Raw genomic sequence first — 24100 nt, 5'->3', positions numbered from 1 at the left:
TTAATTACAGATATAGAGGGAGATTAGAAACAGATAGTGTAGTAGGAAAATTAATGGTACCAGATGGAAATTCAGCCAGGAAAACGGGGAGCGAGAAAGAAACGACACGGGGGAATCAGTCTTTCCAGAAACTGATCCAATTTCTTTATTTTTCAGGTTTGTTTATATACCTTTTTGTTATACATAGGGATGAATACAGAGTCACGTGGGGGTCAGCAGACCTGACCCTTGTCACAATCAGGTGCTTCATATAAAATTATACAAAGGTCTTATGAGTTTCATCATCTTCTGGCCATGAGGTCTGCTGACATTTTATGGCCCTTTCTGATACCGGTCAGTTAACCAGAAAACTTATTTTTCCAGGGGTGATTTTTTCTTAAATCAGGCACCACCCTCCAAATAAAGTTGCATTCCTATAGGGTGAGGGTGTAGTGAGTTACAATCAAGAAAGGAATTTACTTAACCTAAGGTTTAACATGATTAATCTTAAAGGTTAATACTTATTTCTCCTATTATGCTAGTTATATTCATTATAAGGGCAGGAATATGGAGATTTCGCAGCAAATATTGGCTCAACAAATGTAAACCCTTCACCAATGTTCCCCTTAAGATCTGTTTTGTCTTGATAGTGATAAAGTTACATTTTTACATTGCCTAGTGATTTATAGTGATTTATAACAAAGTACAGTGATCTATAACAAAAGAGAAGATTCATTAACTCAAAAAGTCTAGTATTGCTAACATCAAAAAACTACTATATTTCCTTTTCTATATTCCAAATACATTGATTAATATATTCCCAGGTGCCTAAGGATATGGAGGCCTGATGGCAATCATTGACTCATCAATGAAAAAAGCCCTACGCTAATACTCCAAACTCTCTGTGCTGTTTATGGTTGAGAGGTTGTCACACGAGCTAGTCTGTCAGCAGAGAGGTTTGACCTGAGACATCCTTGTCACACCCAGGGCAGGGAATTAGCAGTAATTATTGGCACGACAAATGAAAAAAACCTTCACCAATATAATTCCTAATCAACCCACTAATACTATACTAATGATCTTCTAACTTCTCAAAAGAGTCTGTATTTAGAAAGTTTTAAAACATCCCGTGCCTCTCACAGTTGGGAGGCTGTAAACAATAACATGCGGCCGGATGAGCCTGATCAGGCAGGCCAGAGAACCTTCAGAGTTCGTAAGTTGAAACACTCTTGTCATGCCCAGGAATTTTTATTAACTGGAGCTGCAAGTTAACTCCTTCTCTGAGAGAAATGGTTATGGGGGAGAGCTCCCCGTAAAGTACTCTGGTTTTGGGGGTAGATGCTCAGGAACAGGGGGTTTCCTGAGGCTTGATCACGCCTTTGCGTATGCCAAGCTTCCCTCCTCATGACCTTTGCCATGGGCAGAGTTCCTCACGCTGGCTCCCAACAGGTCCACTTCTCAACACATCCAGGGGAAGAATCCAATAGAATAGGTCCTGAACTTGCAATTTTATGTTATCATTTCTAATTCAAAAGCAGAATTTGAAACCAGTAATAATCAGAAATAGCAAGTTGTAGTTGAAGATTAAATATCAGCCTTCTTTGAATTGAGTGGGAGCAAACCCACAGGAGGAGGCACAGTGGTCCCTGGAGTCAGCCTTTGATGGGCTACAGTGTGGTCTTGCCAAGGGTCGGCCATGCTCATAACCCACCATCCTGGGGGCCCTGCAGGAGGAGCACAGGGCAGCAGCCTTGAGAGCTCCCACATCAGTGGGTGGGAGGGGGGTGGTGCATAAGAGACCAGCAAGGCAGAGAAGTGCCCTGCTCCCCCAGACAGAAGAGAGCCTGGTTCAGCTTTACAGGGCTGACCGCCACCTACCATTTGACACGTAGGAAGCTGAAAGATTAGCCTAACAGCTTACAGCTAGTTCTAGGGAGACTGGAACTAGTCCTGAAGATCTTGACTGTCATTCCAGGGATTTTTCCAGTACACAGTGAAAAAAAGAGGAATCTTCAATAAAATTAAGGAAGGTTGTGAGTTCTGGAACTGACCTTAAGGAGATGCTCTCTCAGTGTTGCCTTCAGTCATGCGATAAACCACATAGTGGGTACTTGTCGCTTCTTTCAGTGGCTATGCAAACCTGATTGCTTGATGCACAAAGCCTGTCTTCAGGGGTCCTCTGAGGCAAGGTAGACATCCCACTACCTAATTAAATCCAGACTGGTAATTGGTCAGTTAATGGAAAAGTTGGTAAAGCAAGAAAACATGCAAATCAACATAGGGATTTAAATACTTTGTTTTAACACATGGGCTTGTATTCATTCAACCATCTTCAGGTGCAGGAGCAAAGGTACCCTTTGAGTAGGCATCTTTGAAATGAAGTACACCCTTGTCTTTCCTGTATCTCTATAGTCATCAAGTGGCTTTGATTTTCAGTTTTAACTTCTTTAATATGTCTCTATCTAAGCACAGAATCTTTCATCTTTAGGATTTTTCTCAGTCTGAGTTGGATTGCTCACATTTGTTTAATAAATTTTATTTAATATAATTTAATACATTTCTTTAACAAATATTTAATATAAAGATGTTTATTTAATAAGTGTATTAAATAAATATTTACTTTTGCACCCCATCTTCCCCATGTCTTTCTTAAGTCAGTTTCATAGGAGTAGCTCCTATTCCTTTCACACTCATATCTCATTATTTATGTGACTGCTGTTTAATTGGATTCATAACTAATAACAGCAGAACTCACATAAAGGTTGGGTATAAAACAGTAAACCTAAAGCATTTATTGGAAGAAGAAGGAAGATGGGGAATAATTCTCACTGTGTTGTGGGTGGGTTTGTTAATCCATTGTGTTGGTTAAGTAAGAATTGGCTAACTGGGTGTCTACTATGGGTATAACACAAGCTGTTAGTAGAAAATCCTATCCTTGGGACAATAAATGCACCTTCCTCTTGTGTAACATCTGAAAAATAATGAGAATAATTTAAGGAGTAACTCATTTTCCCTTAATCCTGTGAATATGATGAGTGATGTTATATCATTCATTTTAATAACTATCTCTAGAACTGTCATTGTTATTATTAAAGATTTATTTTTGTTTTACTTTGACTTATAATTTTGTTTTAACCTAAGAAAATCCCCTTATAAAAGGTGAGTGTGAGCATTGCCCTGTGGAGATTATTTATCACTGAATTCAGAACTCTATCACAAAATGTTTTTTTTATTGAAAATCAATCTATAAATAAATGGTGGAATGAATTATAGGGTAATGCATTAGCCATAGATAACTGAAGTGCTTAAAATAATTTTTTTTAACTAATGGCTAAAATTATTATGAGAAAAACCACTCTATTCCATTTCTTAAAATTGTTCTGTTTCATTTAAATGTGGTTTAAATGGTGCTGGGGGAAAAGATGTGTGCCCCTTAGGGATTGTCAGAAAGAATCAAAAGCAGCTTAGCAAAGAGACAGAAATGGAAATGTGATATTTGTTGGGGGAAATGAGGGTATGATTAAATAAAGTGGAATCAGCTCCGATGTTAGAAAATCCCTTAATGGGGAGGTGATGCTTGAGGCCTCTTTCTGTCTTCTGAGAAACCTGGACCAAGAGGCTGGCCAGCCAAGGATGTTCTGAGCCCCCACTGCGATGGGAGGAGAGTGAGTTTCAGATTATATTTATTTCTCAGGCCAAGTTCAACCTCCTGACAGCCCAGCTGAATGAAAGTCTTCATCAGATTCAGGAAAGGATCTGAGAATTGCAGCCTGGCCTCTCTCTCCGTTGCAGGTCTGCTCTAGCTTCTATAAAGAAAGCACGTCCTAGGGGAGGCACAGACTTTCTGCTCACCCTTAGGACCTCTCCAGCTCATGTAGGAAGATCTTGCTTGTTCTGTGTCTTTGGAATTAAATATTCTGGGGTCTGCATCTCCCCCGCTCAGATATGTATTAGAGAAACTTTAAGTTAAAAAAAGTATTAGGTTATATGTTTCAATGGAAAGCACAGCAGCCTAAAAAGTGCCTTCAGATTCTCAAGCGCACACAGGTCACGTGGGAACCTTAGTCAGATTCAGATCCTGAGCCTGTAGGTCCAGAGAGGAGCCTGAATGTCTGCATTTCTAGCAAGTTCCCCCCGACCCCGGGGTGCCAGTGCTGTTGATCCAGAGATCATACTCCAGATCAACAAGGATCTGGAAGACTTGAATTCAACTGCTGGCCTCTCTCAGCCTCAGTTCCCCCACCTGTAAAATGGACTAAAATACTTTTAAATTCTGTCAGTAGCCTCATGAGAAGCGGTGGCCAGGGAAGGCTGGTCCGTGTTGAGAGCTTATCCCGCCTCTCAGTCTTCTAGGGCTCCCTGTCTCAGCACGGTGAAGACAAGTGGGGTCATGAAGGCAAGGCAGCCATCCAGAGCCGTTCCACGCTTATTCACATCTGTCCCCCTCAAGTGTGTGCCTTTGCTAATATTCAGAGGTTTTGGCTTTAATTAGATCCCATGATCGAAACATGACTCTCCTAGTTGTGCTGCTCGTCTGGAATAAACTGTTGGGTAGGCGTCATCCTGTCTGTAGCGTGCCCAATGGAATTCTAGCTACAGTTGGTCTAACTACCAGTAGTAATCCATTGTAGACACCAAAGATTATTATCATGTTTGGATCTGAAACATATTTTTAGTCAGAGTCAGATTGAGTGCTATTTTTTTTTCTCTAAACCTGTCACTTGTTGGAGGAATTTAATACTATGTTGGAATTTTTCTTATCCTTCAGAGTCCTCTCAGATGTTCCGTTCTCAGCAAAACCTTTTCAGAGGCCACAGTCAGAATTAGTGGCCACCCCCCACCCCTCCGACCCAGTCTCCCCTCCCCCCGGAACACACACCTCACAGCGGGGCTCACTGGGTAATGGGCCTGGGTCTCCCTCACTGAATTACAAGCTCCTTAAGCCATCTTGATGGAGTAAACGCGGAGTGCAGGGCCTCCAGCCCGCTTCCTGAGGGCACTTGCTGTCTGGCCCTGTGTCCTCAGGAGGCTGTGGACGGTCTTGCTCCGGGTGCCCCTCTCTGTACTGGCCCTGGGCAGTGAGCTTGGAGAGGGGAGGCGGTTCTGTGAAATAATGGATGTGAAACTGTCTCTTTTCTCTCCTGGCTTAGAGTAGGCATCAGAGGAAGATTTGCCAAGTTTTCCTTCCCTAAGGTCAAGGATCATGACTTATAAATCCATGTATTTCTAGCCTTCTGGGAAAGTCATACATAATGGGTGCGATCTGTAAATTCTTTAAAATTGGATTGAATGGCCTCTCATTTAGGGAAATTGGGTGTATTTATTTTAGGCATAGAAATAATAGAGATGGAGAAATTACTGTTTGCTTTTCCCCTGTTAGCTGATAGTGAATGCTTTTCTGAAATATATGAAATGTGTTTTGAAGAAGTAATTAAAATCCTGACAGAGATTTATTTCTGGTTTGCTTAAGCTTAAAAATCTGAAAGATTTTTAAGAAAGACTAGATATGATAAATGCTGCATGGGGGTTGGGGGGGGAAGAAAACCTATATTTAACAAACAATTCCTACAGTATATCCATTTTGTATATTTATATGTATGAGCTTTCTGGAAGAATTGGAAAAAAATTACTAATGGTTACCTTTGGGAAGAGGATCAAGGATTAGGGAGAAGAAGACTTTTATTTTCATTTTATAATTTTCTGTGTGGTTTGAATTATTGGCCATGGGGCATATTTGGGTTAAAAAATATATATATATATATAGATAGATAGATAGATAGATGATAGATAGATAGATGATAGATAGATAGATATCTGGAAGAATTGAAAAATGGACCGTTTTTCTTTTTTATATATTAAAATCTCTCATAAGTATTATCTTTAAATTTTATTTGCAAGGGGCTTAAGTACAGGGTGCTAATAATAAATGAGGATTTCCTGTCCCTTGTCAAGTCACTAAGCCGTCTCCTTCGCAGGAATGAGCTCTTAGCCTTTACTACCCCTGAGGTTTAAAAAGCTCCCAGGTGGGGCTATGTCCTTGCACTCCTGCTGAGCAGAGAAATGTAGCATCTGATTATGAGCCCTGAAAATGCTAGAATCATCACTCTGTACTGCTCTAATCTGGTTTAGGGAAGATGCAGCTGCAAGGAGTGGCCCAGAAGGGGAGGACAGGACATGGAGACCCGCCCAGCAGGACCATCATCCATCCTGCACTGGAAAAGCGAGGGGGTTACAGCTCCTTCAGAGCATGGTGCAGGAGCCTACTCATTTTGGGCTTCCCAGGAGGCACTAGTGGTAAAGAACCTGCCCGCCACTGCTGGAGACATAAGAGATGCAGGTTCCATCCCTGGATCGGGAAGATTCCTCTGGAGGAGGAAATGGCAACCCACTCCAGTATTCTTGCCTGGAGAATCCCAGGAACAGAGGAGCCTGGAGGGCTGCAGTTCATGGGGTTGCAAAGAGTTGAATACGACTGAAGTGACTTAGCATGCCTGCGCTGCTCTTCGTAGCAAGAACTTGGATTTTCCTTTTTGCTCTAGCATCACCCAGCTATTGGCAGCATCAAGTCCCTTACCTCCCCCACCAAGGGGCGGGGATGTACCCATCTGGAGTACCTGAGAGTAAGCAGTGCATAACAGGTCACATACTCGGGTGGGACGAAGCAGCATGTCCTCCAAACTCCCATCTGTCATTTTCCACTACCCAAGACTTAACTCTAATTCTATGAGGGTGGCATCCAGGGAAAAGGCACCTCTGAGACTTTTGAGGTACCACATTCAATTTTAGATGTTACCTCCACACAAGAGCCTGGACAAACTGGGATGTTTTCCCAGGAGGGCAGCCAGGAGGGTTAAAGGAATCATCACCACGTTGTACAAAGAGATGGACTGGGATGTAGGCAGCGCTCACTTCTCTGTAGTTAGATCATTAATGTCCCTGTATGTCAGCTTCCCACCAATGAATGGTGTTCCCGTAGTACTCACCTCGAAGGGTGGTAGAGAGGATTATGTAAGTTAATTCACGAAAAAGTTTAGAACTGGTAAGGGTTCCACAAGTGCCAGTGACTATTTTTTGTTCCTGGGGCCAGAGCTACAAGAAAGAGTCCCAAGTCTTTAGATGGCAACAGCCACGGGCTGCTCCTGGTTGATGCAGCTCACTTTCTGACCTGTAGGCATTTCTAAAGACAGACATTATTATCAAGCAGCTTGCGTGCATGCGTGCTAAGTCACTTTAGTCACATCCAACTCTTTGCGACCCGCCAGAGTCCTGGACTGCAGCCCTCCAGGCTCCTCTGTCCATGGGATTCTCCAGGCAAGAACACTGGAATGGGTTGCCATGACCTCCTCCAGGGGATCTTCCCAACCCCGGGATCGAACCCACATCTCTTATGTCTCCTCCATTGGCAAGCAGGTTCTTTCATTCTAGTACCACCTGCGAAGTCCATCAAGCAGCTTAGCTTACTGATTAGTCTTCTGAGAGGCCCGAGTGGCAAATTCAAGCCTCTTAGGCTATAAGTAAGAGATATGCCCCATATTCATTTTCCTGGGTGAATCTGCTCTGGGGATCCCTGTGCCTTGTGCTGATACATTCTTTAAATTGCCTTCTTGACATGCATTGGGCCTCATGATATGAGTAATCTCTTTATTGAGGAGGATGGTCTTTTTATGGTCAGCCACATAGTACAGAGAAAAGTAGGCCATCCCTACCCAGGCAAAGGATAACCGCCCGTCTCCTTTCAGCGCCCCAGTGTCTTATTGTACAATTGCTTCAACATTCGCCATTCCCTGTAGCTGTCTAGACTCGTCTATCTGCAGAGCAGCGACTGCATGTCATTGATGTGGGCTCACCAGACTTTGCCAAGTGCTCTCCTTCTGGGTCTCATATTAATTTATTAAATGTTAGCAAATGAATTCCTGTGAATGTTTAAGGAGGATATTTCCCTAACTAATGTAAAGCAATAAATAAGGTAGTGTTTTCTCAGCTTGTAACCTAGATACTGCTGGGCAGCTTAAACACTTGTTTGAGAAGGGACTAGTCAAATGGTGCTTTGGTGAAGCAAAGGGAAAAAGCAAGAATTGAGTAAAAGATGTAGTGGGCAGCTTTTTTAAAGCCAAAACTCTCATTTATTAATTATGCCATTTCCCCTAGACCTTGCATACCCTTTTGGAAACCTTCCAAAAAATAACATTTGCCATACCTAATATTATATCATCCTGTGAAAGACTCTGGACAGAGTTTATGAGGGCTTGGTTTTTTAGAAGAAGCAAGTGAATTGGAAAACTCAGCTGTTTAGTCACTGATACCAAGAGGGGCATCTATTTAACTCTTGATTTTTCCTTTATGAAAGCAAAGCCAACCATGGTGAGTTGAACAACCCCAAACCGCAAGCAGTGATTTTCCTTCTGCTTAAGCTCCTGATGCCAAGAAAAAGTTTTTCTTTTCTGAGCAGGATTTGGGAGAGACCATTTTGAGATTAACTCTTGTAAACTTACCTTCCCTAACATCCCTTCCTTTCAAGGAAGGGCCAGGGTTTTCAGGAGAACCAGAGAGAAAGAACCCATGAAATCTTCTAGAAGTTTCCTAGGAGTCTGGCTGTGGCCCAGGTCATCTGCTGCAGTGCAGGCTTGAAGCAGGCTGGAGGATCCATTTTGACCTGGGAGCCCGTGACTCAGTCTCCCATCTTGGCCTTGCTGTGGTGCTAAGCTGGGCATTTGGACCAATGGTGACACAGCCATGAATCAAACTGCGGGACTGTTCTCTATGGGGACTCCTTGTGCCTGCCCACTGAGGGTACCCCTCCCCACAAGGCTGGGGAGAACGTGACCGTCTCAACTTCTGCCCTTGCCATCACCCATGGCAGCGTGAGGAAACCCCCAGAGCTTGTTTTCCAGCTTGAAAGTGGACTCATGGATCCTGCAGAATCTGTTTGTAAAGAACCTTCTCTCCCATGCAGAATTCTGGAACATCTCCTGTCGCTTGTTCACTTGCTGCTCCGAGGGTCGTTCCTGCCCACTGACGTGTTTCCTTGTTTTCTGTGTGTTGCAGGCAGCATAGTGTACCTCGGCATGATGGTGGGGGCATTCTTCTGGGGAGGCCTGGCAGACAAAGTGGGACGGAAGCAGTCCCTTCTGATTTGCATGTCTATCAACGGATTCTTTGCCTTCCTGTCTTCATTTGTCCAAGGTTATGGCTTCTTTCTCTTCTGTCGCTTACTTTCTGGATTCGGGTAAGGTTTTTCTCTTTCGGATTTTATAGTAATGTGTTTATTCTACATAAAGACATAATGTACATGTTTTCCACTCTAGAGGCTCTCATTACCAAATGCATTACCTTTCCCATCTTTCAGCCTTAGGAGCCATAATGCTGGTTCTTAGAAATATAATTATCAACCTTTAAATCCAGAAGAGAGGGGAATACGCATCTGTGTTCCCGTGGCTGATTCTTTTAGTGTTTTATGTCTAGGAAATGGGTGTTGTTTTCAAAGGAGTGCTATATCTGTGGCAATGCACATTTATGAGTGGATGCTTTTTTCCTTCTAAAAATTTAAGCCAGAAATAGCTCTAGTCCTACCTATTATGAACTAAAGGTTTGAACCGTTCAACTATGCTCTTAAATCCAAGATGAGAGGGTCTCAAGTAAATATTGTTTAATTGATCTTTGGTAACTGCAGGAGACCGCCTCCAATGCAGGAGATCTGGGTTTGATCCCTGGGTCAGGAAGATCCCCTGGAGAAGGAAGTGACCACCCCCTCCACAGAGGAGCCCGGCAGGCTACAGTCCGTGGGGTCACAACGAGTTGCAACATGACTTAGCAACTAAACCACCAATAGCATATTTAACTAAGTAGGAAGCCTGCTTCGTGAGATGCAATAGATTCTTTTTATAAGTTCCTGACTTCTGTTGAATCAACAGAAGTTGTGCTCTTGACAAGTCCAGTGGCACAGTATAGCCAACGGTTAGTCATTCTTGTTAAAGAACTTGAAGCACTCATTACTAGATTAAGCAAATCCACAGCTTAGGAAAACCCAATACCTCAATTAGGAGAGTCCAAGAAACTCTGCTTGAATAGGGAAAAAAAAATACTGCAAATATAAAATTTCTAATTCATGCTTAAGAACTCTGTTTTCATGAGAGAGATTGTTTCTGAGGGAGTCTAGCATAAGATGAACCTATAGGAATAATATAAAAGAAAAGAAAAATGAATGAAGAAAGGGCAGGAATCTGTGCTGGGTTATGAATGTGAGAAGCCGATCAGTTGTGGTTGATGCTGTTGGTCACTACACAGCAAAGCCCGGTTTTGCCCAAAGAGAAGGTCAAAAAGCTGCAGCCCATCTCTCTTAATTACATATAGTAGTACTTTAAAATCAGAGCTAAGATTAGCAGGAATATAAGGCATCAAAGAGAAATACTATGTAAGTGGGTTATTTTAAGAGTACAAAGGTTTCCCCGTGAATACTAATGGTTCACTTTCATAATTCATTCAAAACACTTTTTTATATTGTTTTCTGCCACAAGATTTGTTCACATATTGAGGCTGGTGGATCCACAGATTTTTCCGATGTTCTTTTTTTTATCTTCTGGAACCTCTTCGGTGCTACATTCTACACATAGGATGTGTGTGCATGCTCAGTCGCTCAGTGGTGTCCAACGCTGCGACCCCATGGACTGTAGCCAGCCAGGCTCCTCTGTCCTGGATTTTCCAGGCAAGGAGACTGGAGTGGGTTGCCATTTCCTACTGCAGGGGATCGTCCCAACCCAGAGATCAAACCCATGTCGCTTGCATCTCCTCCTCTGACATATTCTTCACATGGGGGCACTTGGCAAATGTGTGACTAAGTGGTAGGACTCCCAGGAGTTTTCCTTAGAGTGAAGACACTGCAGGAACGCAGGAGGGTTGGAAAGTTTGGGAAAGTGTGAAAATATTTTTTTCTTGGAGAAAAATGATCAGAATCAATCATTTGCTTTGTATTGATGGGGAAGGAGGGCTTTTCCTTAGCAGAGGGGACGCTTGGTGCTCAAAGCTCTTGTGTGAGACTGGCTGCACATGTTATCTGTGGGGAGGATTTCTGGGTCATGAATTCAGGGGGCTGCAGCCAACCCAATGCTGAGTGAATTGAGATACCTGAGGAAGAGCAGGTGCGATTAAAGCTACTTGTTAAAGGACCTTCTCAGGGTCCATGGGATAAGACATTCTTGCTGCAGGAGAACTTCCTCCTGCTTTTTTTTTTACGTACATAATACCACTAGCCTGTCAGGAGAAGCCTAACAACCCAAGTTCTGAACTTTCTAGTCCTTTCCATTCACAACCTTATCCAGAAAATATCAACAATATCCATAGACTCAAAAGTACCTGACCAGGTTTGGATGATTATGGCAATTTTCATTGCCAGTCTAGATGAAGACATGGGCAACTCCATTGACTGCAGAGAAAAGGGCGATTCTGGTGGCTGTAGCATACTCCAGACTAAGCGACTGTCCAGAAGCTAATTCAAGGGTAGCACAGAGACAGAGACGGCTTGGGTATATTCATGACATCATTTGCTTCTTTGTTGCCGACACATCATTTTTCAACCAGCAGCTCAGGGCTGCAGACCTCTAAGATAATTTACCTGGCAAAGCACAGACCATGCATTGCTAATTCAGCTACACTCTATCAACTGTGCTCCGAGAGACTAATGCACTGTATGCCTTTGTAAAGTGGGCACAGAATGGGGAGTCAGAAATTAAAGTCCACCCTACCCCTGGCCTTACTGTGAGCCCTTGGGAAAGTCCCTTGGGCCCTCCAGCCTGCTGCTGCTTTTGTGAAAGGGAGATAATAGAGCTTTACATCCTACCTTTGAGTATGAGGATCAAGTGAGATTGCATGTTGAATCTTGCCTCAGAGTGACAGCAGATGGAGAGGGGAAAAGTCTTCTTTCTGACTTTGATTCCAAGAGGGAAACAGAAGAGACGAATCATGGGCAAAGACTTGGAAGAAAACAGACAAGTAAAATGGAGCGTCCCTGCTCTCCAGAACAGGTGGAAAGTCCCTCAGCTGGGAGTGGGGCTTGCAGGGAAGCCATGTGAGCTTCCTCACCTGGGCCCAGGCAGCAAAACACTCAGGACCGTGTAGGATCCAGCAGCTGAGGCGACCTGAGAAATGCAGCTGTTAAGGGAAGTGAAGAAATCGGTCTGTCTTCCTTGGCTGAGTTTGGGGCCTTGTTGCTTTCTCCTAACATGTGGAGAGCTGCCCTGATGACAGAGGGGTTGTCTCAGCAGAGAGGGTTCATCTGGACACTCTCAGCTGAGTCTCTGTGTTCTCCAATTCCATTCCAACTCAAAAACAAAACCCTTTCACCCCTGCTCTACTCCTGAAACCATGGAGGACCTTTCACAGTTATAGATGAGACCTGGCCCCTAGATGCTTCCTGTCTGGTTGGAGAGGGAAGGTACACAGACAGCCCTCCCATTGTTGTTCAGTCACGTCTGACTCTTTGCGACCCCATGGACTGCAGCACACCAGGCTTCCCTGTCCTTCACCATCTCCCAGAGCTTGCTCAAACTCATGTCCATCAAGTCAGTGATGCCACCTAACCATTTCGTCCTCTGTTGTCCCCTTCTCCTCCTGCCTTCAATCTTTCCTGACATCAGGTCTTTTCCAATGAGTCGGTTCTTCGCATCAGGTGGCCAAAGTATTGGAGCTTCAGCCTCAGCATTAGTCCTTCCAATGAATGTTCAGGGTTGATTTCCTTTAGGATTGACTGGTTTGATCTCCTTGCTGTCCAAGGGGCTCTCCAGAGTCTTCTTCAGCACCCCAGTTCAAAAGCACTCCCATTCTCCATCTGCTAAGAACTAGTCAGTGTCCTTTGTGGGGCAACAGCAAGGGGTGTGGGAGACTCATAGATGAGGAGAAAATGGCGACAAAACTGTGAATGAAAAACCAGTTTCCACGTGAAGGCTCTTCCTGTTTTAAAGGTGTGTAATGTTCAAACCCTTTCCATGTCCATCACTTACGCACTGAAAACATAAGCAGCTGAAATTTTGACATAGTCCTTTGATTTAAACATTGTTAGTTAAAACTTGAGTCAAAGAATTAAGACTTTGATCCTAGAGACCTTAAATAGGAGATCTTGTTATTTCTATGCACTAGGCAGCTCCCTTATCCACATCTAATCTGGTTTTCAATTGAAGAGAACTCGGTGAACAAGGAAGGAAAATTTCAGAATGTTGGCACTTTTTTTTCCATTGTGGAACTCGGGTGCTCAGACCCTGCAACGCTCCACGCATTTCCCAGGAGCATCAGTCTTACCATCCTTTCAGCTTCACAGGGTCTTCTTCCTAGGCCCTCAGCATTCCAAACCTCATACCACCCCTCCCAGTGACTCTCACCACAGACCCCTGGTTGGTCTTTGTGGTTGCACTGATCAATGCACCAAAATATTTGCTTCTTAGGCATTTATGTCTTTCCTCCACCAGCATGTAAATTCCAAGAGGGCAGAGATCGACAGGATAGGTCTGTCTACTCTTTATTGCTTAATCACAGGAAGTTTAATAAAGTCTTACTTGGTCTATGTTAGGGGAAGAGTTCTCAATTAAATGACCAAAAGTTTAACTTGCATCATAAAAACAAAAAGGCATGGCCCTCAGTCAATTTCCAGACTTGAGCCAGCTTACAGACCCAGAATCCCTTGAATGAAGGGGAGACCCTAGTACATTGCTGGAAGTTTATGCTGTTCATCTTTCCCCCAGCCTTCCCCCAAAGGACCTGTGCCTTTCCCCAGGGTAACTGCATGAGAGAAAAGGAAATATTCGACTTTTCAGAGCTTACTAGGCACTGGCTGTGAACTGACATTAATTCCAGGAGACCCAAAATGTCCCTGTGGTTCACCACTCAGAGTTAGGACTTACAAAGGTCAGGTGTTCAACGGAGTTTGATCTCAGATCCATCTCACAGTGAGTCCAGGAGGTCCCTGAATCCGTCCTGTGGTCACTTCCCAGTTCCAGAATATGTGATTGGAATGGACAGAGCAACTGATAGGATCTCCACATTGGTATGGTGCCTGTCCACCAGTTCCTCACACTGGGCCTTTCAGAGGAGGAAGTGAATTTCTGGGTTACAGTCCAAACCCCTCATTTCATAGGTTAAGGTTCAGTGATGGAACCAGGAGTGCCATAGCCAGGACTTAAGTTGCAGTGAAGTCCTTTTGAACTAGCCACTCTGTTAACAGGCAAACTGTGCATTCTGAATCCAAGGTTAAGATGCCTTTGTGTTGATTTTATTGCAAGTGCCACAGACTTCCTCTTGCCCTGTCTTATTTTGTTTCTGAGGCATCATTAGCAGGACTGTGTTATATTCCTGTTCTGCATATAAAGGAGCCTGATGGCTGGGTTTGTGATAGATGTGCTTTCCTCTGTTCACCACACTAAGTCATGAGTGTATTTTCTTAGAAACATAAATGTGGCCAGGTGCCAAATTCTGCATGACTTTACATGTTTATTCAGCACAAGGCACACTCTTGCTGCCCGGGACAGCAGTGTTTTATGGGAAGGAGGAGTAGGGCATCAGCAATTATTCATCTGTCTCTCAGCTTCCTAAGTGAGTCTCACATCAGGGAACAGACATTTCCCTCTCCTCTTTTGTTACAGAAAATTAGAAAGATGGGAAATGGAGTTGACACCATTGATTCATTTTCATTTGCCCAGAATTAAATTATTTGTTTCCAGTCACTGTTAATTATGAGAAAGGGAATGCTTCAGATGCCGGGCAATGTCAGAGTTGGGAGCGTCTCGCTGAAGGCCTGGCACTGCTAAGCGTAAAGGTCAGGAGAAAACTATACCAGCAACAGAAATTAAAATGAAATTTCAGTGTCTGTGTATGGTAGGAGAATGACTGGCCATTTCTCCCTCTGCAAATGGAGCCTCATAAATGCATCCTTCATAGCTAAACAGTATCCATCCATTCACTGATATCAATCTATTGCTGTAAAGGTACAATAACCAGAATACCTTGACTTGATAGAAATGATCACCACTAACTGAAATTCTTCAAACTATGTAGAACCTCATTTATGTTCAGAACATTTCTAAAATAACTGAGTATGCAAAAATATCCTGCCTTTTTGAAATTAGAATGTTGAGGCACGGATAGATTGACTTCCATGTGTTCAGTAGACTCCCAGGTCTTCTGAGTTTTAGTCTAATTCCAAACTGTAAGATTATACCTCCTGCAGTGGAAAAATGCAGAACTGTTTAAAAATTTTCAACTTTTAAACATGTTTTATCAAACACCTATATAATAGTTCCCCTATTGAGAGACACCGTGTTAAGTACTTTATAATATTGATTCATTAAAGCCTCATGGTAACCCTATGAGGAAGATAATATTTGTGCTACCCATTTTATAGATGAGAAAGATGAAGCCCAGAGAGGCTAATGGTAAAATCATACTCAGGCAGTCTGGCTCCATGCTTATAACCACCAGGCCTGTGTTGTCTCAGATTCATTGAGAAATGTCTGTGATTTCATACCATACAATGTCTGATATGTGACAGACACCAAATAAACATTTTGAACAGATCAGTTCAAGACTTCTGACCCAAAGAATTGGAATGGAAAGACTGTTTCCAATATGGAAGATGAGGCAACAGACTAAATTATCTTTAATTGAAAAATAATTGCAAACCCAAGTTATAAACAGTGAGTCAGTGTTTTCCTAGGCCTGTGTAGTCCAGCAGGTCATATGTAGTCACCAAGCATATGAAATGTGGCAAATTTAGATGTGCTGTAAGGTATAAAATACATAGTACTGGATTCCAAAGCCTTAGTACATGCAAAAGAGTATAAAATATCTCATTAATAATTTTTATATTGAGTACATGTTAAAATGATAGTATTTGGATACATTGGGGTAAATGAATATTTATTAAAAGTAACTGCAGCCTTGTTTTAATATCTTTTCTAGAAAATTCAAAATTTTATACATACTTCACATGGTATTTCCATTGGGAAGCACTATCTTAATGCCTTTTATGAGAATTTCCAACAACAGTGGACCATTCAGACACACTTATTTCCCTGTATACCTTTTGGCGAAAGAACTATAGATTCCAAAGGAGAAAGAAGTAACAGGAAAAGTTCTCCCAAAGTCATGACATGTAATTATGAAAAATTAGCCACATGCACTTTTAAGAACTGACTCTGTGAGCTCCTTGAGGGTAGGGATGGGATATGTATTCTTCGTGCCTGTCCCTCCAGCAACTTGGCCCAGATCTTGGCTGGGTGAGGGGCTGCATGGTGGGGGGGATGATGGATGGATTGGTAAATGGCAGGTGAGTGGGAGACCGAGGAGAGATGGGTGATTAGATATATACGGCAAGTGACCGGAAAAGTCTGCGTGTCTTTTTTCATCACTTCTTACAGATCATCCTAACGGTCATCACCATCTTTGTTCATGACATCATTTAGGTGCCATGATGGCATGCTTCCAGCTGTTTCAATAGTGAGATGATTTTTTTTTCCAAGACAGCATGAGGATTCTGATCTCTGAATACACCTTCTCCCTCCATGGCAGCAGGTCTGCTGCTGTGGATATGCAAATCTGTTTAGGTTTGAGGGGGGTTGCTTCAGTCATGTCCAACTCTGTAGCCTGCCAGGCTCCTCTGTCCATGGGATTCTCCAGGCGAGAATACTCGAGTGGGTTGCCATGCTCTTCTCCAGGGGATTTTCCTGACCTAGGCATTGAACCAGCATCTCCTGAACTGGCAGGCAGATTCTTTACCACTAGCTGCTGCCTGCAGTTCTGTTTAGGTTTGACAGGCTTAGGGCACCAATATGATTGCAAACAAGGGCTAAGGGAGTTGAAATTATGTTTTCTTAGAAACACAATGTTTACTCAGATTATATGTTTGCATCTCCATGTTCTCAAAATAGTCAGGTTTAAGCTGCAGCTTTGCAGATGGGAAGACTAAAGCTACCCTAACCCCCCACGCTTTGGCACCAAAGCTGGGCATGAGGGATCCTTATTCCTAATTTGATGATTGGTTTTGTTACCAGGAAACATTCTTTTCCTGTCTCTATCTTGATTACTCACAGTAGACACATGCCTTCTAATCAATACAGCAATCTCATTTTCTGTGCCAGCCTAGCCTGTCCATAGATGTTCGATCTGTGTTCTTTCATTTAAGCCTCTGAGCAGCCTCCCCTGTGATACTGTTACTTTCATGAAAAGGAAGTCCATCTTTGGAGTTGCTGCTTTAGTTGTTTACTTCTGGGTCCAGTTGAAAACACAATGAATTGGTTCTGAATTGCTGTCCGACTTGCCTGGCAGTTCAGTGTCTTCTTTCTTTTTTTGGTTGCTGATTCTGAGCAAAGATTAAAAGGATATTTTTCATGCAAATTATTTGTGATTGTGATTCCTGGCATAGACTACAGCATTCATTAGTCATTTTTATAAACCCATAATACTTGTTGTAATAAAGCCACCAGAGTCAGCTCTTGGTGGATTTTGGCACCTGCTTACTATCTGTATGGAACACATGACTTTACAATGCTTATTCAACTTCCTGCTTAATTACATTCTCATGTAATACCTCATTTCCCAATGGAAAGGGGAGTTTGAGGAACGGCACTGGCTGGCAATCACATGGTGAAGTAAGAAAGAATAAAATTACTCATTGTCATCAATACGTGCTCACTGAAGCATTAAAGCAAAACAGAATTATTCAATTCCTTTCAGGACAGGAAGTCATCATTCTATAATTTCTCCCCTGAGCATCATACTTCAAGCCGTTTTAAGTATAACTGGCCCTTTTGTGTACAACCTCCTTCTTTTACCATAGAAACGCCCTCCTCATCTTCTCTATAGCCAGCATCCATCCGAGTGACAAGGTACAGAGACAGACGTAATCCACCACGAAGGTGTCATCGAGGCTGGAGTGACGTGAGGTGTGGCTGTGAAATGTGCAGACTTAAATCAGTCAGGCTTCCCAGTTTCTCAGGGAGGTTTGTGGAGACAGGAATGTTTGGCCTTCTCCTTCTTCCCACTTTGCTAAACTCATTCAGTTTACATGTCTCGTGTTTCCAGCACAGAAGTTTTTTTCTGTAAAGCTGACACAAGTCTTTGCCTTATACCGTATCTCATTTGTGAATTTGTCTCAGTTTACTGAGGAAAATATGTTTTATGACATTTACTTGATGCCTAATGTTGAGTATTGCGAAAAGTATTGCAGAACTTTTGAGGGGCATGTTGAGTGTGTTCCCACACTTGAGTGCACACACACATGCAATGAGGTACTGGAGGGGTCCCAACTTATTCTAGTGATGTGTTTTAATACAGATTTTTTTTTACTTTCTTTATATTTCGGTAATTAAAGTTGCAAACACCTAACATTAATAGTACTTAGGGAAAATAGCTCCAACTCTGAAATTCCACATGCCAACATTCTGTTTCATCAGTGTCAATTCAATTATTTTGAATCTGGCTAATCTTCCACCCATAATAGAGTGTGCATTTCAATTATTATTCCCTTTGTGCCTCCCACTACCATGGACAATGAAGATACGGTCCTTGATGGGAGCTAATAAAATAGACTCAATATCCTATGGTGAGAAAAATTCTTTATAAACCACCCTGATCTCATTGTTTCATTTGTGTAAATATTCTGTCAAAAATGAAATCGTGAGCACATTTCAACAGTAGCTAGTTGATCAGTAGATAATGAACAATAAAGAGGTCTCCCTGTTAACTGTATTTAGACATTTACTGCCTATCTGCTGTGTAAAAGATAACCATGGTATGCCTTATATCCTGACTGTTTAAAGTATCATATTTCCTCTATTACATCCCCATGGCAAGAGTTTCTCAACCTCAGCACTATTGATATTGGCAGCTGGATAAGTCTTTGTTGTGAGGGGCTGCTGTGAATATGATAGGGTTTTTAGCAGCGTGCCTAGACTCTGCCCACAATGTGCCAGGGGCAGCCCCTGAGCTGTGATAACTAAAAATATCTCCAGACGTTGTCAAATGTCTGCTGGGAGAGGGGCACAAAATCAACCCTATTTAATAACCATAGAGAATTTGAGAAACTCCATTCAGATATGTTTCTCCCTTCAAGTGTTCTCAGAAATTTTATCTTAGTACAATAAAACAAATAAGGAGATTTATTAGCCTCTCATACAAAATAGTGCAGAATAGTAATAGGGAGCTTTTAAAACAAGGTTTGGTGGTGGAGGGTGACAACTAAGACATAGAGTAATTCACGAACTCTTTTGGGGCTCTGCTGCTGTCAGAACTGCCATGCCAGCACCCCCGGCTTCCGGTCATGTTGGCCCAGGGCCTAAGGTGTATGTTTCCACTCACTGGAGATGTGAGGCCGTCACAGCAGCTTACTCCTCCCCTCCATCATCAGAGAGTCTTGGGGCAATTCGTTTCTTCCAAGTAAACACTTAGTGCATGCCCAGTAGGCCAAGTAAGGGGGATTCAAAGATGAATATGTTATAGTCTTCACCTTCCAAGAGCCTTTGGTCTAGTGTAAACAACATGTAAGCACTCTGATCAGCTGAAACACCAGGAACAGTTAATATTACGGCACACTGCAATGTCCTGCAATGTGTTTCCTCTGCTTGAAGGATATCACCATATGATGAGGAGTTAATGTTTTTCCCAAAATAGGTGATCAGCTCACAATAAGAAATGTGAATGCTTGGATTGTTTTTTAGGTCTCTGAGTCTGAAGGACTTTGCAAGGGATTTAAATAGATTCCCTCCGTCCTCCTTCAGACTCACTTAGCCCTTGATTTTAGAATTCCTTGTGGTCTGCTTTACAAACATTGATAGACATCCATGCAAAAAAAATTCAAAAAGCAAAAATTAAAAAAAAAAAACTTGAAAAAGAGGCATTGAATTAAAACCAGAAGGATTGTTTAAAAGCCCCTAAAGTTGGCGTTCTTTTATGCAACAGTGATAAAACTAACAGGCAAGTCTCCCACTTGCGTTGGTAGCCACCTGGAGTACATTCATCTTGGTTCAGAGCAACCTGACATCTCCTGACACACAACTGTGCCTTCCTGACGTGTGAGTTACCACTCATACATACAGAGTGTCCAGAATCCCGATGAGACATAAATTAGGAAGTTGCAAATCAGTAAAAACTGAGGCTCTTCCTTTGCATTGAAAAGTGAAGACACAGATTAAGGACCTGGGACTTTATGCTACAGAGAAACAGATTCCTCACGTCAAATGACAAAAGGAACAGCGTTAAATGATTTATGACATAGATGTTTTATTTCCCATTAAAATTGTGTGTTGGAATGGAACCATTTCCAATCTGTTTGAAACATTGTTGAATTTTTAACTTCAGCTAGCTGTCCACGCATGGTGTGAGGTCCTCAGGAAGCCAGGCAGAAAACGGTGTGAGTTTCTGTGGTGTGGTTTATCATATACATCTGTTTCTTGTTTGGTCTGGTTGATGGACTTGGTGCTGGCTGGCTACCCTTGATGTGATGGCTCTGAGTTGTCATGTGCTATGTCTGAAATCACATGGAATCACACTCACAGAGATTTTAGGTAGAACCGTCACATTCACAGCCCAGAGAAACAGATACAGATGCTCTAAGTCAGTGATTTTTAAACTCTTTGAACAGTGGGTCTTACTAAGAGCACATATATATAAGTATATATATATATAGTTATGGGTTTCCCCAGGGGCTCAGCAGTAAAGAATCTGCCTGCAGTGCAGGAGCTGCAGGAGATATAGGTTCAGTCCCTGGCTTGGGAAGAGCCCCTGAAAGAGGGCAAGGCAGTCCGCTCCATTATTCTTGCCTGGAGAATCCCATGGTTCTAGGAACCTAGTGGGCTGTAGTCCTTAGGGTCGCAAAGAATCAGACACAACTGAAGCAGCTTAGCACACATGCATATATATAGATATATACTGAATATATATGTATACTCACACATATACATGTATGAATATATATTACTATAAATGTTTATTGTGAATGAAATGCATGAAATGATACTTATTACTTGAATGCCACTCAAATATTTCATGTCTGTTTCAATTTTTAAAATGCTGTGGACATTTGCTAAATTAATTTTGTAGCCTGTGGATTGAAAAACACTATTCTAGGTGGTCTGCACATATCCAGCCACAGATGACTACCACATTGCTGTAAATAGGGGCAGACTCATGAAATGGTGCCATACGTACCAGTTGGTGCAGAGTGATATTATCAACTCCGTGGTTCATAGGTACATCTGCTGCAGATGTGGCCTTTCTCTTAATTGCATTTGCTAAGATCACTGTCAGTATTTCTTTATCATATTAAAGGCACTCAGAAAATCAGTTATTGCTAAATGGATAAATACAAGTGTCATTCCTTGACATCAAATTTACTTGAAATGTCAATAGCAATTTTCCTTATAGAAATATGGACATAAAGGAATCAGTACATATTTGAAGAACTGTATATCACTAGATGTTGTCTTTACAACTTGCTTATATGTTGAGGGCTTCCCTGATAACTCAGTTGGTGAAGAATCCGCCTGCGATGCAGGAGACCCCAGTTCAATTCCTGGGCCAGGAAGATCCCTGGAGAAGGGATAGGCTACCCACTCCAGTATTCTTGGGCTTCCCTTGTCGCTCAGCTGGTAAAGAATCTGCCTGCAATGTGGGAGACCTGGGTTCGATCCCTGTGTTGGGAAGATCCCCTGGAGAAGGGAAAGGCTACCCACTCCAGTGTTCTGGCCTGGAGAATTCATTCCATGGACTGTATAGTCGATGGGGTTGCAAAGAGTCAGACATGACTGAGCGACTTTCACTTTCACTATATTGTGGCACACTTAAAAAAATAATTATGTTAAGAATTCACATATTGTTTAGAATGATACTAATTATTTCCCATACTACCTTACTTTCTTAGCGTCTTAAAATTTGTGAGGTCAAGGCCAAGTTGACCTTCTGATGAGATCTATGGCCCATCTCCCTAGAATGAACAAAATTTTAATTCCATAGAGCCTCATTTGAGTACCTTAACCTGAGAAGAGGTCACTGTTCTTACCCTCTATCCAGAGATCAGTGTCTCTTAAAATCACCTTGACTGGAAGGAAGCATTGCACTGTCGGTATCTAAACCAGCAGCTCTTTATGTGGTTGTCCCAGTGCCCCTTTCACATGCACTCATTCAGCAGTACCTGCTGGATCAGGACCAGAGCCAGTCTAGGCAGCAGCCCTGTGGGTCCGGTGTTAACATATCCCTCAGACAGGGCTGTAGGACCAACGCTGTGGAGTGGGATCAGTTGCAGTCAGCCCTCTAGAGGTGTTTGAATCTCTTTCCAAAGTCCCCATGTCATGGACAAGACATAATCATAATATATATATATATTTTTAATGTGTTAAAGTATTTCCTAGATCATACCAAATATTGTGCTTTTTGATAAACACGATGTAGAACATCAACAAGAAATAGAAAGTCCATGGAGATCTTAAGCTAAGCGCGCTATATAAATCACGTGAGTAGGGCACCACTCCCACCTTTTGGTAACATAGTTTAATTGCAGGTTCAAGTTTGGGGAGGATAATAAACCTATTTTGAACATGCTCTGTGCTTATTTGCTCAGTCGGTCTGACTCTTTGTGGCCTCATGGACTGTAGCCGCCAAGCTCCCCTGTCCACGGGGATTCTCTAGGCAAGAATACTGTAGTGGGTTGCCATGCCCCACTCCAGGAGATCTTTCCAATGCAGGGATTGAACCCTGGTCTCCCGCATTGCAGGCGGATTCTTTACCATCTGAGCCACTATTAAAGTTACTAAGTTGTAGAAAATGTACCTTCCTTGATATGCTGGAAAAGAGAGCGTGTGCTAATAGAGCTCGCTTTAGCTCTGCCCTTCGTGTTTCACACTGGCTGTACGAGCCCTGATATCACATACCGTCCCTACCTCTTGGCAGGATTGGAGGAGCCATCCCCACTGTGTTCTCCTACTTTGCGGAGGTGCTGGCCCGAGAGAAGCGGGGTGAGCATCTGAGCTGGCTCTGCATGTTCTGGATGATCGGCGGCATCTACGCCTCGGCCATGGCCTGGGCCATCATCCCGCACTACGGTAAGAGGCTGGCCTTGCCCCAGCCAGGCGGTCCCCTTGTCTTGTTTCAGCTTCTGTTTCCACCCGTTCCCTCTCTAGTCAGTGCTGCTTTGAGAACAGTGCCATCATCATGCCTCTCCCTTTTGTGATGTCTAGGATCTGCATCCCCAACCCCTTATAGATCTGTATGAGGTAGGACTATGCCAGCGATCCTTTGGGAAGACTTTTCATTTTGCTGTTTTCAATGTCTCCACTTTCCTTTGTTCCCTTTGTGCTGTCAACATGGGGTCCCGTGTAAGTGGAAGTGAAAGGATGCACAGATCATAGCCTATAAGGCAACTTGACTTACGGTGGTTCTTGGGCTCCTCACTCGTGTGAGACACTACGAGTACCTTGACTCATCTCCTCTCGGCTTAGCCCACGGCTCAGCCCACAGCAGCCTCGCCTCTTCCAGAAGCTCAGAACTGGGATGGGAGCAGGGAGAGCCCCGTCTCCTTAAGGACCATCAGTTTGCAGAGCCTCAGAGGTGACTCTACAGCCCTCCACGGCTCCCCTCCTCAGCCTCCCCTGAGCACTCACTGTTCTGCCACCTCAGGACACCTGAAGGTTTTGTGTTTCTGAGCAGTGCTCACGCCGTCAGAAGCCACAGCTCCTAGGTGCTTCACCCATAAACCGCGAAATGCCGGGAGAGGTTAACAGAATCTAGGAATTGAATTCGATATAGAAGGAGAGGGAAAGGTACCTGTTCCGGCTATATTTATGTGTGTATGAGTGTGTGTGCATGTGTGTGTGTGTGCCTGTGTGTGTGAGAGAGCAGGATGAAGCTGACAAAGCATGAATACTGGATATATTTAAACCACCATGGCTTCAAAACCTCACTCTTTGTTCTATCTGAAATCTCAAAAAATTAGATTTCAAAATTTACTATTTGCTCATTTTCTATGTTTCTGCCTTTAAAAAAAAAAGAACAGAGCAACTTTTCATTATAAAGTGTGGTTCTGTTAGGAAACAAATTTAAGTGAATTTAACTCATTGCTAAAATCAAAGACAAGATGGACTTCAAGGTTCAG

At 42.9% G+C, this 24100-nt stretch overlaps 1 protein-coding gene across 1 annotated transcript in view; it reads left to right on the top strand.

Annotated features, from left to right (window-relative positions):
- LOC120860952 (synaptic vesicle glycoprotein 2C-like) overlaps nt 1-24100 on the top strand; it is a 169344-nt gene that overhangs the window by 48330 nt on the left and 96914 nt on the right. The window contains exons 2-3 of the mRNA XM_040236661.1: nt 9025-9205; nt 22900-23051. Of these exons, the coding sequence (XP_040092595.1) occupies nt 9025-9205; nt 22900-23051 (333 nt within the window). The remainder of the gene's footprint in view (nt 1-9024; nt 9206-22899; nt 23052-24100) is intronic.

The sequence above is a fragment of the Oryx dammah genome, unplaced genomic scaffold (assembly GCF_014754425.2).
Source record: "Oryx dammah isolate SB20612 unplaced genomic scaffold, SCBI_Odam_1.1 HiC_scaffold_11210, whole genome shotgun sequence".
In the NCBI taxonomy this organism is placed as follows: Eukaryota; Metazoa; Chordata; class Mammalia; order Artiodactyla; family Bovidae; genus Oryx; species Oryx dammah.
Note: the sequence above shows the minus strand (reverse complement) of the source record. Positions and strands in the feature narration are given on the sequence as shown.